Here is a 14,422-nt window from a genome sequence, read left to right on the forward strand (position 1 = left end):
GGAGTGAAAAAAGTTTAAACCAAAAAAGCCACCCCAAAAGGGTTTTCATTGTTTTTTCCTATACCCGTGGTTTGGAGCATCATGAATTTGTTCCGTAGTTCTATTCTGCTGTATTGAGGAGTTTGCGTGAGAACATTTGCCGAAAGCGGCCGGAATTGTGGAAGAACAATACATAGATTTTTCACGATAATAATGCACCATCGGATCGAATCACGGTTATGACCGAATTAAAGCGAAAACGCCATACATTTTTCCTGATCCCCAAACTGAAGTTGTCGCTCGTGGAACTCGGTTTCAGTCGGTCAAAGAGATAAAACCAAATTCGCTGAAGAATATGAAGTCCATTCCAAAAAGTGCCTATGGAAGTATTTCGAGAACTGGAAGAATCGTTGGCATAAGAGTGTTAGATCTGGTAGGGAACACTTTGAACAAAAATATTGATGGATAGTATATACTATTTCGCGTTTTTTGTTTACAATTTCACAATGTGTACATACAAACTTGTATATCGTTTTGTCAAAATGTGGCATGCAGTATATTTCCTAGGTTACTTCTTACTATTACTTAACAACATAAGCTCAACTATCGGTTAATTATGATACGAAACAAAGTATTCACTGTTACCGAAGAATGGCAAACGCAGGGTACTGAGAACTTTGTGAACTCTAGCAAAGCTTTCATGAAAACTTGTTTTCAACAGTTAAAAAAAGAGAGATCCCAAACTCATCTTGAAATCGATGGCGGCTAAAAGTGTTATTGTCTTTAAAGGATATCTACGTCGTTTACAATAATAAAAATTGTAAATAGTATAATATAAGGTTGTCAAATATTCCGCGTTTTTTCTCTTTATTCAATGCTTTATAAAAAGTGTTACAGTGATCGCACTTAGTTCAAATATGCGCCGTATCGTCCAATAATCTGTTTCCGTCTAAACGCCTACTTCATAATACCCCCCTCGCAGAAACTCTCCTCCTTATTTGGGAAGAACTTGGACAGCCACTTTTCTCAAGCCTCTTTTGAGTTTAACTTTGCACCAACCAGGGCGTTCGCAATGGACAGGAACTGTTGGTAATTACTTGGCGCTATGTCCGGGCTATATGGTGGATGCGATAAAACCTCCCATCCGAGATCCCATAGCTTCTGACGAGTCATCAAAGAAGTGTGTGGTCTGGCTTTGTCCTGGTGGGACACTACACCCTTCCTGTTGGCCAATTCTCATTACATTTTCATTCAGCTCATAGTAGATGATTCCCTTCCAGTCCCACCAAACACACAGCAAAACCTTTCTGGCCATCAATCCCGGCTTGCCCACAGTTTGGGACGATTCACCGGCCTTCGACCGCGACCGTTTTCGCTTGACATTGTCGTATGTGATCCATTTTTCGTCGCCACACACCATCCGCTTCAAAAATGGGTCGAGTTCATTCGATGTCACGAGATGCCACATGCCGGTCTAAATCGATGTTTTCGATGATTTGACGCGCTTTATACATAGCCGCGATATTCAAAAGGCAAAAAGGTGGAAAGGAGATATTTGACAACCTAACATAATGGGTCAAAAAAGGCTTGCGGTATTTTCGCTAGTTGGCGCTGAAAGCGCGTAGTTCTAGTTTTATACATCGCATCAAGTCATGCTATACCTTTTTGGAAAGCTCATTTCACGTGCTAACACTGGTTTGATTGATTGTCGTTTCTTTTATGTCGTTGGTGAGTTAAAGCGTCGCAAACATAGAGCAAAATAAATAGAAAATACGCAATATTTTACAGTACTACTACGATAAAGGCAAAAATGCGTCTCAAAGCCGCCAATAAAATTTGTGCAGTTTATGGACCCGATACAGTTTCCATTTCCACCGCACAACGATGGTTTCAACGTTTTCTTTCTGGTGTAGAGGTGGTCAAAGATGCGCCACGCTCCGGAAGGCCTGTCGTCGAAAAGTGCGATAAAATCGCTTGAATTGGTCGAAAGAGACCGGCATAGCAGCAGCCGTAGCATCGGTCAAGAGCTGGACATGAGTCATCAAACCGTTATAAACCATTTGAAGAAGCTTGGAGTCACTAAGAAGCTCGATGTATGGGTGCCACACGAATTGACGCAAAAAAACATCTTTGACCGTATCGACGCATGCGAATCGCTTCTGAATCGCAACAAAATCGACCCGTTTTTGAAGCGTATGGTGACTGGCGATGAAAAGTGGGTCACTTACGATAACATAAGGCGCAAACGGTCGTTGTTGAAATGCGGTGAAGCGGCCCAGACGGTGGCCAAGCCTGGATTGACGGCCAGGAAGGTTCTTCTGTGTGTTTGGTGGGATTGGCAGGGAATAATCCACTATGAGCTGCTCCCCTATGGCCAAACGCTCAATTCGGACCTGTACTGCCAACAACTGGACCACTTGAAGGCAGCACTCATGCAGAAGAGGCCATCTTTGATCAACAGAGGCCGAATTGTCTTCCATCAGGACAACGCCAGGCCACATACATCTTTATTGACGCACCAGAAGCTCCGGGAGCTCGAATGGGAGGTTCTTTTGCATCCACCGTATAGTCCGGATCTCGCACCAATTGATTACCACCTGTTTCTGTCCATGGCGAACGCCCTTGGTAGTCTGAAGTTTGCCACAAGAGAGTCCTGTTACAATTGGCTCTCCGAGGTTTTTGCGAATAGGAAAGCGAGCTTCTATGAGAGGGGCATTATGAAGTTGGCATCTCGGCGCATATTTGACTTGAATCGCATTATTGTAACCAATTTTATGAACAATTGAAAATTCAATAAAAATACCGCAAGACTTTTTTGACAACCAATATTTTAAATGCACTGAATTTTAATGAAATATGTAAGCAATTAAAACTACGCCAAAACAAACTTGTATGCATCACTAGTTTCACTTTCGTGCTCACATTCTAAGCCACTTGAAGCAAGAAGACGATGAAAGCTGCTTAAGTAGACAATCAACACAACCCTTCTTATGCTCCAAACAATAACTTTAAAGACCTCTCAACAACCAACCATTTAATAGCCGAGATGTTTCTATTTTGCCACACATGCACGTGCAACATTTGTTGTGCTCGAATTCATGCAACATCACATCAACAATCATAAATAAGTAGCGTAGCATTTGAACTTTATCATCAAGTGTCTGCTTGTAAATATTTAACAATTTCTTGTAAGTACTCATGTATACTATATTACATATGTATGAGTGTATGTGAGTGTGTTTCCGTTTTTGTAACAATGCATGCATATTTCATCAAAGATTCATCATTGTCTCGTCGAAAACACACACACAAACACACATGCTGGAGTATCATAAAATTGTGAGGCGAACTTATTCATGGGTGACTTTGCTGCACCGCCATGAAATATTCAAGACGAGCATAAATTATGAATAGAAAACAGCGTACAAGTTTTGCTGTCGTTTGGCATGTGTTTTGTTATTGTTGTATGTAGATATTCAATTGTTGACTGTTGTTGTTTTTTGCTTCAGTCAGACTGATTGCCACATGCTGCGCGCCTTTTTGTGCACCCAACGGGAAATGCTCCAGCGCCATATAGCAAGTGATGAGACAACCGAATCAAGTGGCAAGTTCAAGCAAATCGCTTGTGGTTTAGCTATTTTTAGTTGCTCAACCATTTTGCATATCTTTGCGCAGCCCTTTTTGCCGTTATCCAGTTAAGTGTGTTAGAGCGTGTGTAAAATTGATAAACTGCTTATGTTGTCTATTTGCTTTATAATAATGGGGGTATCGTCATGTTCGGGTAGTTGTTGTTTGTATTATAAACAACTAAGAAAATTTTAAAATATGTTCAGATATCGTCAAGCTACCGATAAATAACTTAAGTAAAGCAGGTTTCATGAATATTGAGGTCCAACGACATACTGAAGTAAATAAATATCTCGAGCTTTGCGGGCTCCATGGTATACAAAATCTTTCTCAGATTTCAGTTCCTTAACTTCAACAAGTAAGGAAGGGCTAAGTTCGGGTGTCACCGAACATTTTATACTCTCACATGATAAAGTGATAATCGAGATTTCACTATCCGTCATTTACATATTTTTCAAATACCGTATTTGTGTAAAGTTTTATTCTGCTATCATCATTGGTTCCTAATGTATATATTATACAGAGAAGGCATCAGATGGAATTCAAAACAGCGTTATATTGGAAGAAGGCGTGGTTGAGAACCGATTTCACCCATATTTCGTACATGTCATAAGGGTGCTAAGAAAATATTATATACCGAATTTCATTGAAATCGGTCTAGTAGTTCCTGAGATATGGTTTTTGGTCCATAAGTGGGCGACGCCACGCCCATTTTCAATTTTTAAAAAAAGCCTGGGTGCAGCTTCCTTCTGCCATTTGGCACAAAGGATCACATTCGCGAGTGATATTTGGACGTAATTTTTTTGGAAAAGTGGGCTGGCCCTACTAAGTTTTTTGTACATATCTCGGAAACTACTATAGCTATGTCAACCAAACTCTATAGAGTCGTTTCCTTCAGGCATTTCCATATACAGTTCAAAAATGGAAGAAATTGGATAATAACCACGCCCACCTCCCATACAAAGGTTATGTTGAAAATCACTAAAAGTGCGTTAACCGACTAACAAAAAACGTCAGAAACACTAAATTTTACGGAAAAAATAGCAGGAGGAAGCTGCACCCAGGCTGTCTTTAAAAATTGAAAAAGGGCGTGGCGTCGCCCACTTATGGACCAAAAACCATATCTCAGGAACTACTATACCGATTTCAATGAAATTCGGTATATAATACTTTTTTAACACCCTGATGACATGTACGAAATATGGGTGAAATCGGTTCACAACCACGCCTTCTTCCAATATGACGCTATTTTGAATTCCATCTGATGCCTTTTCTGTATAATATATACAGTAGGAACCAATGATGATAGCGGAATAAAACTTTACACAAATACGGTATTTGAAAAATATGTAAATGACGGATAATGAAATCTCGATTATCACTTTATCATGCGAGAGTATAAAACGTTCGGTGACACCCGAACTTAGCCCTTCCTTACTTGTTTCAATAATTTTTTTTACATATAAAAATGAAATATTTTAATGAAATTTTTTTTTTTATTTAAAAGGCTCATATTTAGTAAACATTTTGTAAAATTTTCAAAAAAAAATATCAAAATGGCAGTCATTACGACGCCATTTTCGGTAGTCCCTCGCAAAAAAGGTGCATCCGCGTTGTCAGCAGAACTTCTTTCAGGATCATCTGAAATAAAAATAAAAAATACGTGTTTTAGAAAAGGCAATAAACTAGGTATTGGACGAAGGAAAAAAAATTAAAATTGGATTTTTAGCAGACGTTTTTTTTAAAAAAATGCAAATTTCGATGAAAATTTCTCGACATTTTGTTTTTTAAATAGTTGTAATTAAAATAAAAATTCTTCCTTCAAGACCTTGTAAATGATATCTCGAACACCTGTGTAAAATTTTATCAAGATCGGTTGAGTAGTTCGCGAGAAGTCTTGACAACCGTCTTTGAAGCCTATTCTATATAACGTCGAACGCACAAGTTTTCAAGGTTGTATCTCCAAAACTATTAGTCGGATCAACTTGAAAATTTTGGACAATATTCCAGAGATGTTATAAAATTTAATAAGACAAAAAATTTTTTTAGATTTTTTGAAACTGAGAAACCCATGTAACCCCTTATATCAAAAAATCCCTCTGCGAATGAGAGGAGACATAAGACGGTACAGAAGCTTAAGGAGTCAGTAGGGTAATCTGGCCTGTTTTTTTGACATTTTTTTTCATAGAAATTTTTATTCTACAATAAAACTTTTTTCACATATCATAAGGTATATCGTGGAGTATATAAACAAATTTTTTTCGGAATTTTTTGATGTAACCTGTCGGAGAAACGGCTGGGTGAATGAGATGCGTGTTTTCACTGGCGGACACGAATTCCCATTTTTGGTTCATCTGAAACACAAAAACTCAATTTATTCGTACGTGAATGGTTATCGTCCATACCAGAATCATGAAAAAATGTTGATAAATTAAAAAGTAAATCACGTTTTTTTTTTATTTTTCCCCATGTGTTTTTAGATAAATTTTGTCATAAGACTGTCAATAAATTATAAAAAATTATGAATTTAGTAGAGACGATAGCCAGGCGTTTTGTGAACATATAAAAAAAAAATTAAGCAAATCGGGTGAGTAGTTCGGCCGGAATCATGTCCGCCAGTTTTAAAAAGTGTGTTTTGAGAAAAAGCCAGGTGTGCACTCCGAGCGCTCCGAACTTCGAGCCATATTCTTATTTTTGGGCCTTTTTCGAAACCTTCCAATGGTAAAATGGATTTCTACAGTAATTCTAAGGGTATAAAGGAACAGAAACTGCAAAAAAAATTCGTGATTGCAGGGTCCAGTTGAACTACTGCAAGATAAAAAAGCTCTGACTTAGTTTGGATTACTACGCTAACATATACCACACAGAATGGTGTCGTACGCACTTCAACGCGCGGTTGAGTCTTCTCTCTTTCATTAGAAAAAATAACAAATTTAAGGCTGCTTCCTCAATGTCTGGTTACCAGCCTTTCTGTCCAGTAAATAGAGTTGTCCGCTTAATAGATTGTACCTAGTTAACATCAACAAATTGTGGGACCGGCCAACGTGCATGGTTAAGGCTTCAAAAAATCTATAGTTTTAAGGTTTTTTTCGGAAAAATAGTTTTTTCGGCAAAATCAATTTATTTTATTCAACAGAGTCTCTTTCTGCTGTAGTGAAGCTTTTTGCACGGTCCAAAAGCATGTCGAACGAGTGTTTTAGCTCGTTGGCCGGTATGGCCGCCAGTATGCCGGTGCAAGCCTTTTGAATGGTCTCTACGTCTGCATAACGCTTTCCTTTCATGGGCAAATGCATTTTTCCGAAAAGGAAAAAGTCGCACGGTGCCATATCAGGTGAATACGGGGAGTGGTTAATGGTTAAAATGTGATTTTTGGTCAAATAATCGGTCACAAGCGTCCTTCGAATGTTGGATTCTGAGCAATTTTTAATCGTCAGTCAATTTGTGCGGAACAAACCGTGCACACACACCTTTCGTAAGCCCAAATGTTCGGTAAAAATGCGATAAATCGATGTTTTGGAGATATTCATTTCAATTTCCATGAATTTCAATGATGATTTTGGCTGATTTTTGATGAATTCACGCACAGTTTCGATGGAATTTCCGGTGATCACGAATTTTGATTGGCCCACATGTTGATCGTCATTAATGTCCTCACGACCACTTTGAAAACATTGAAACCACTCCTGCACTCTGCATCGCCATAAACTTGTTTCATCAATTGAAACGATTCGGTAAAAGTTTTACCAATTTTAAAACAAAATTTAATGTTGGCTCTTTGTTCGAAGCGCATTTTCGCACCGAAACACAAATATACTGACACGTTAAACGCTATAACTTCACTTCCAATCAATGAAATGTCATGAAATTCTCACTGACAATCGATAAAGATAGCAAATTCTAACGCACCAGTCGACATATAGATGGCGCCACCAGGGGGCGTTAGATTCAAAAAGCCCTGTTTACATTGGAACGCTCCTTGTAAATCCTAACACCACTAAAGCTCCAACAACCAAATTTGCTTAGCGCAACTTTTTTGGGCAGAAAAAAGGATGACAGTGTGGAAACTACTAAAAGTACAAATCAATTAGAAATTACGCCAGAGACATTTAATTTTACCTCCGAGATGGTATGAGAAAGTTTTTTGGGAACCAGTGTGGAACCGCCGATTTTTGTGTGAAAACACATATCTCGGCACTTGCTCAACCGATTTCAACTATATTAGGTACGTGACAATCCTCTTACACTTTTATTTTATAAAATCTATTAAAAATTGTTCAAGCCCCTAGGACCGAATATGTGGACCCTAGTACCTATAGTTGACTTTTTACGACAAATATCGGCCAATGTGTGAAATATATAATTGAAATTCAGGGATAATCTCCTCCTGACAATGGTATATCTATGTGTCAAAAATGGGTTGAATCGTGGCAATTTTTCCGTTTGCTTCCTTTTCCTAATGCAACGATTTTCAAGCTTTCAATATATATATATACAGGGTGGGCCATCTAACGTTTTAAATTTGAATTATCTATATTTCGACATTGGAAACGTCAAATACCATTCGGAAAGTGACAGATATTCAGTAAAAAGTCTAAAATTTGCGAAATGGGTCGCTATTCACTAGAAGAAAACTGGGAAATATTGAAAATTTGAAAGTTTGATCGAGGATGGTCAATTTTACCGAAAAATCATCTTTTCGGAAAAGGCTCATTTTCACCTCGATGGCTACGTTAACAAGCAGAATTGTCACATTTGGGGCGCTACGTGCCATACAGCACACGCTACACTCAATCTTTTACGCCCTATCTTCGAAAATCGCATAATCAGCAAAAGAGGTGATGTGAATTGGCCTCCCAGAAGCTGCGAGCTAACTCCGTTGGACTATTTTCTGTGAGGAGCTGTTAAGGACAAATATTACGCCAACTATCCAGAAACAAATTAAGATCTAAAGTACGAGATTCAAACTGCTGTAGCCGCCATAAGGCCTGAAACCATTGAGAAAGTACTGCAAAATTGGGTGGATTGGATAAGCTACTCTAAACTCAGCCGTGGATTTCAATTGTCCAAAATTGTTTTCCACAAATAAATTTCATAAAACAACCTTTAAAAAACATGTTAGACCTTTGAAAAATATCAAGCCGTTTTTTCTTTATTGACTTCTTAAATTTAAAATTTTATATGGACCACCCGTTATATATACCTATTACAATCAGGTGACTTTACCCCATATGATAGGTGATGGTACCTTAATGAAATTTAGGGAACATTTAATTAGTTTTTAGCATGTTAATAGTATGTATTAAAAAGATCAACAAAGAAATTTGAAACCCCTACCGGGAAGACCAGACCTCGAAAAACCACTCCAGCAGAAGACCGGATAATTTGTAGGACGAGCAAAAACAACCTTTTCATTACTTCGCGTGAAATAAAGCTGACGTTTGACAATAAATTAGTGTATAAATCTCAGCTTGGACGATAATGCCATGTTCAGACCGACACTTAATCACACGATTTCGGCTGTTGAATGGATTATCCCACTAATCTTAAAAATTTATCAAGATTTCGCCATACAAAAATGACAGTTCCAAATCACTTCATTCAAATGATTTGAAACTGATCCACGCTAAATCTCTCTGTGTGACTCTGATTTTGCGCAATCTACTTGTCAGCACTGGAAATCTGTTACAAAGGGAAAAAATGTGAAAAAACAAATTTTTTTTAAAGCAATGAATCTAAATTCATCTGAAAATCAACTTAACAAATGAAAAAATGCATCCATTACTTCTATTATATGGAAAATATTAAAAAAAGCCGTCTTTTTATTTCAAAATATATATGACAATATTTTCTTTTCATAAATATTAAGCGATGTGAATTCTTGAATGACAATAACAGCTGTTTTTTGATCTTTCTAATGGCAGTGAGAACACTGTTGGGTTATGAAATGCTTAAATATAATCTAATCTTTTAAATTTTCGGTCTGAACATGGTATAAGAAGGCGATTGCAGGTGTCGGGACTTTGTGGGTGCACTGCGCAAAACAATCCGCTTGTATCAAAACAAATATTTAGAAGCTACTCATTTTTCGGAACTGACGATATCGGACCACTATAACATATAGCTGCCATACAAACTGAACGATCGAAATCAAGTTCTTGTATGGAAAACTTTCACATTTGACGTGGTATCTTCATGAAATTTGACATGATCGGATTACTATAGCATATATCTACCATACAAACTGAAATCATAGTTACTAAAAGAAATGCACCTGTGAAGGGTATTTAGCTTCAAAGATACAAAATTTATATAAAATATAAAAAAAATAAAATAATTTGAATAGTACGGTGCTTTCCTTATTTCGTACTCTTAGTAGCGCAACACTAGACAGTATACTCCGCTTTGTACAAAACCGCAATTATATGTACTTGTGTATATTCCTATGTAGATCCGTATGTATGTATATATGTATATGTTTCTGCTTCGCAATGCTATGTTAATTTGTATTGTTTTTAACACTTTGCAAATATGATATTTCTATTTTGAAGGGCATACGAATATAGAACCATAATAGTTTATGGGAACTTATTAAGGCAGCGTATGCGATTATGGAACGGTGACCGCATTCTAAAGCTGTCAAAACAACGCTGTGTGATAACGAAACCGCAATGAATTTTGGGCACTGATAAGTAGTTTTGTGAGATACATACATGTGTATGTCAAAAACTGAATTTTTGAGTAGCATAAAAGAGCTTGATTCGCACCCCAAACTATCAGTTACGCACTAAACTACAGTTGTGTACGCTCAGTGCTATCTAAAAACTACAACTTTCTTTTTAATTTCCAAAAGGAACTGTCTAAATAGCAATTTAAAATGGCTGACAAGAACAATCTATTGCTGCTCTTCGATCGTCCCACCGAACCCATTTTTATGGAGAAGGGAAAAGCGGCAGTGTTCGATGTGCCCGATAAGTTCCTTACGGATCGTTATCGTCCCATCAGCACTGAGGTGCAGAGTCGTTTCGGTGAAAAGGCCGAGCAACGCATTCCGGTTAGAGAAATTTCCATACCGGATCTACGCGTACCCATGTCACTGGCACGTGATGCGCAATTTTCACTCTTTATTCCGGCTCACCGTCGCATTGCGGGTCGTTTGATTGACATATTCATGGGTGTGCGTTCTATAGACGATCTGCAGAGTGTAGCTGTGTTTGCACGTGACCGTGTGAATCCATATTTGTTCAATTATGCACTATCTGTGGCGCTGCTACATCGTCCAGACACCAAAGGACTGGATCTGCCGTCTTTCGCGCAAAACTTTCCCGATAAATTTGTCGACTCCCGTGTATTCCGTCAAGTGCGCGAAGAGGCCACTGTGGTGCCTGATGGTTCACGTATGCCAATCACCATACCACGCGATTACACCGCCTCTGATTTGGAACCAGAGCATCGGCTGTGGTATTTCCGCGAGGATCTCGGCATCAATCTTCATCATTGGCATTGGCATTTGGTATACCCGTTTGAGGCTGGTGATCGTGCTGTTGTGAATAAGGATCGTCGTGGTGAACTCTTCTACTACATGCATCAACAAGTGGTTGCCCGTTACAATTTGGAGCGCTTCAGTAATAATCTGGCACGCGTTGTACGCTTCAACAACTTGCGTGAACCCATTGCTGAAGGCTACTTCCCTAAAATGGATTCGTTAGTATCGAGCCGCGCTTGGCCACCACGTTTTGAGGATACGAAATTGTCGGATCTCAACCGAGAGTTGGATCAAATTAATTTGGATGTAAGTGATATGGAGCGCTGGAGGGATCGCATCTTCGAAGCGATATCTCAAGGATTTGCCACAGATGTAAGTATACAATATTAATGGTTTAAAGGGTTCCATGCTATACATTGTAATCGAATGCAATTGTAGGAAAGCGGTAACCGTGTACCATTAGATAATGCTGGCGGTATCGATATTTTGGGTAACATTATGGAGTCGTCGATTATTTCACCAAATCGTAGCTTGTATGGTGACTTCCATAACATGGGTCATGTGTTCATTTCCTATTCGCACGATCCCGATCATCGTCATTTGGAATCCTTTGGCGTTATGGGTGATTCAGCCACTGCTATGCGTGATCCAGTCTTCTACAGATGGCATGCATACATCGATGATATCTTCCAGGAACATAAGATCCGTTTACCCCCATATACACTACCAGAACTCGACTATGATGGTGTTACTGTAACTGGTATACAAGTAAGTCCCGAAGGTGGACAAGCAAATGTGCTGCAAACCTTCTGGCAGCAATCCGATGTTGACCTCTCGCGCGGCATGGACTTTGTGCCACGCGGCAATGTATTCGCACGTTTTACGCATCTCCAACACACGCCTTTCACATACACCATTAATGTGAACAATGATAGCGGTGCTCAACGTTTCGGTACAGTGCGTATCTTCCTGGGTCCCAAGACAGATGAACGTAGACAAGGCATGCTCTTCAAGGATCAACGTTTGCTTATGATTGAATTGGATAAATTCATTGTGGCATGTGAGTACTCAGTAGATTATGAGTAGAGATAGTAAGATTTTATAAATTTAATCCAATCAACAGTGAACCCTGGTCAAAATACTATACGTCGCCGCTCCACCGAGTCCAGTGTCACCATACCCTTCGAACGCACTTTCCGTAATTTGGATCAAAATCGGCCAGCCGCCGGTAGTGCCGATGAGCTCGAATTCAACTTCTGCGGCTGCGGTTGGCCCAATCACATGCTCATTCCAAAAGGTTTGCCCGAAGGTTTGGAGTGTGAGCTGTTTGTTATGGTATCCAACTACGACCAAGACAGGGTAAGCGCACAATAATTTCTGTGAAAAAGTATTTCTTAAATTAAAATAAATTAATTGTCACAGGTCGAACAAGAATTGGTGGGCACTTGCAGTGATGCCGCTTCATACTGTGGCGTACGCGATCGTTTATACCCTGATCGTCGACCCATGGGATATCCATTCGATCGCCTCTCTCGTGCTGGTGCTGACCGTCTCGTAAACTTCCTCACTCCAAACATGAGCATCGTAGATGTGGTTGTACGTCACGACAACCGCGTTGTCCCACGTGCTGCTTAAACCATTTTCAAGAACGATGATGACATTTTTGGTACCCTGTGAATTATGACAATATTACAACAATTTTTAAAACAAATTACTTCCTAAAAATTACAACACATCTGTAGAGAAAATAAAATGACGTTTTGTATAGCCAAATTTGTGATGTGTTCTTCATTTTCTAGACCTATGGAGATCATAGTTGGAATATGCTTGCAATTCGAAATTGGAAACGATTAAGGTATTCTCCATTTGTTCTTTCCAATCAAAGGTCAGTTTATTTTCGAAGTTTCTGGTAGGCTTCCGATCATTTAAGGGCTACAGAGCTACACTCGAACTTTTCGGTGGGCAAGACAAGTCTGCAATTCTGTATTCTATAGTTGAATTGTCTGGCGTGGGCAAGACAAGTCTTCAATACTGGATTCTACAGTAGAATTGCCTGGCGAGTGTTGATCTTCATTTGAATTTAGCTGCTATAATCCAAGGCACAATCATTAATTCTAAGCTCAAATTAAGATCTCCAAGAGTCAGGAATCTAAAGCTGTACTGCCTCGATTTCTTCATGGACGGTCAATAGTACAGTAATTAAACATTATTACGATTACAACAGTTATGGCAGAAATAATTGTTCTGAGATATTTTATGCTTAAATTTTTGGGATTTCTACATTAACCACTTTATTGTAGTAATCTAACAAGTATTCCTCCCAGATATTTAACCAAATTTCTGACACATTGATACCAATTTATCAACGAAAAATGCTCTTATGTGAAAAAATAGTTTAGGAATTGTCTTGAAAATATATTTATTTTAGAGTCTAGTGCAAGGTGTAGTCGATCGACTACAATGAAATTATAAAGCGCAGTCGATGTAGTCCCAATACACCATATACAGTGATCGCCATAGTAATATAACAGGATTTTCATTAGGGACGTAACAAAAGCAGACGGACAAGGACAGTAAACGACTCCATATTTTTTCCCGCTCTTTCAACATTTCTCTTCAGTAAGGTTTGCCGTTTCATCATGAAAAGATATACGATTCAACAACGAGTAGGAACTATTAAAATTTACTACCGAAATTCAGAGTCAGTAGCCTCAACTTTAAGAGCGTCTAGTGAAAAAATTTTAAGCCACAGAGACAGTACAAAATGTTCTCGTGCCATTGAGTGTCTAGAATATTGCTACTGCTAGCGCATTAATTGAGAAAGACCCAAATCACTTTCTCACACGTCGTTCTCCAGCATTGCTCATCTCTATTACGTCATTGTGGGGAAGATCTTGGCCTACATCCTTCGACATGAAGGTGACGCAAAAACTGAAGAAATCTTGAACTGAAAAGATCTTGTTCTACATCCTTACAAGATAAAATTGGCGCAAGAACGGAACCAATGGAATTCGTATTAACGAATACACTGACAACACTGCTATATTAGTAAGTAAATTCGATAACTCTCTCTACGCTTTCATGCAAATGGGCTGACTTCTCTTATGTCTTTCAAAGTGAAGGTGCAATTTGGCCAACCCGTCAGAAACGACCATCCATCATTATACCAAAAGAAGTTCCCTGTCGGGCCCTAAGCCCTGACGACAAAGAGTACGAATGAAATCGAATACCTCGGCTTCACACTGAATTCTACACTACGGTGGAACAAGCATGTGAAATTAGATTTAGTTCAGGGCATAGAGGCATCCATAGTATGCAAACAGCTGGCCGGTA

The 14,422-nt window shown here is 38.8% G+C and overlaps 1 protein-coding gene across 1 annotated transcript; it reads left to right on the top strand.

Annotated features, from left to right (window-relative positions):
* The first annotated feature begins 10,394 nt into the window (after positions 1-10,394).
* LOC126752565 (phenoloxidase 2-like) lies at positions 10,395-12,862 on the top strand. The gene is made up of 4 exons (XM_050463474.1): positions 10,395-11,461; positions 11,528-12,149; positions 12,213-12,448; positions 12,512-12,862. Exons 1-4 carry the CDS (start codon positions 10,481-10,483, stop codon positions 12,722-12,724), a joined length of 2,052 nt encoding a protein of 683 aa, XP_050319431.1. The 5' UTR covers positions 10,395-10,480; the 3' UTR covers positions 12,725-12,862.
* Positions 12,863-14,422: the final 1,560 nt, after the last annotated feature.

Source organism: Bactrocera neohumeralis, chromosome 3 (genome assembly GCF_024586455.1).
Source record: "Bactrocera neohumeralis isolate Rockhampton chromosome 3, APGP_CSIRO_Bneo_wtdbg2-racon-allhic-juicebox.fasta_v2, whole genome shotgun sequence".
Lineage (NCBI taxonomy): Eukaryota > Metazoa > Arthropoda > Insecta > Diptera > Tephritidae > Bactrocera > Bactrocera neohumeralis.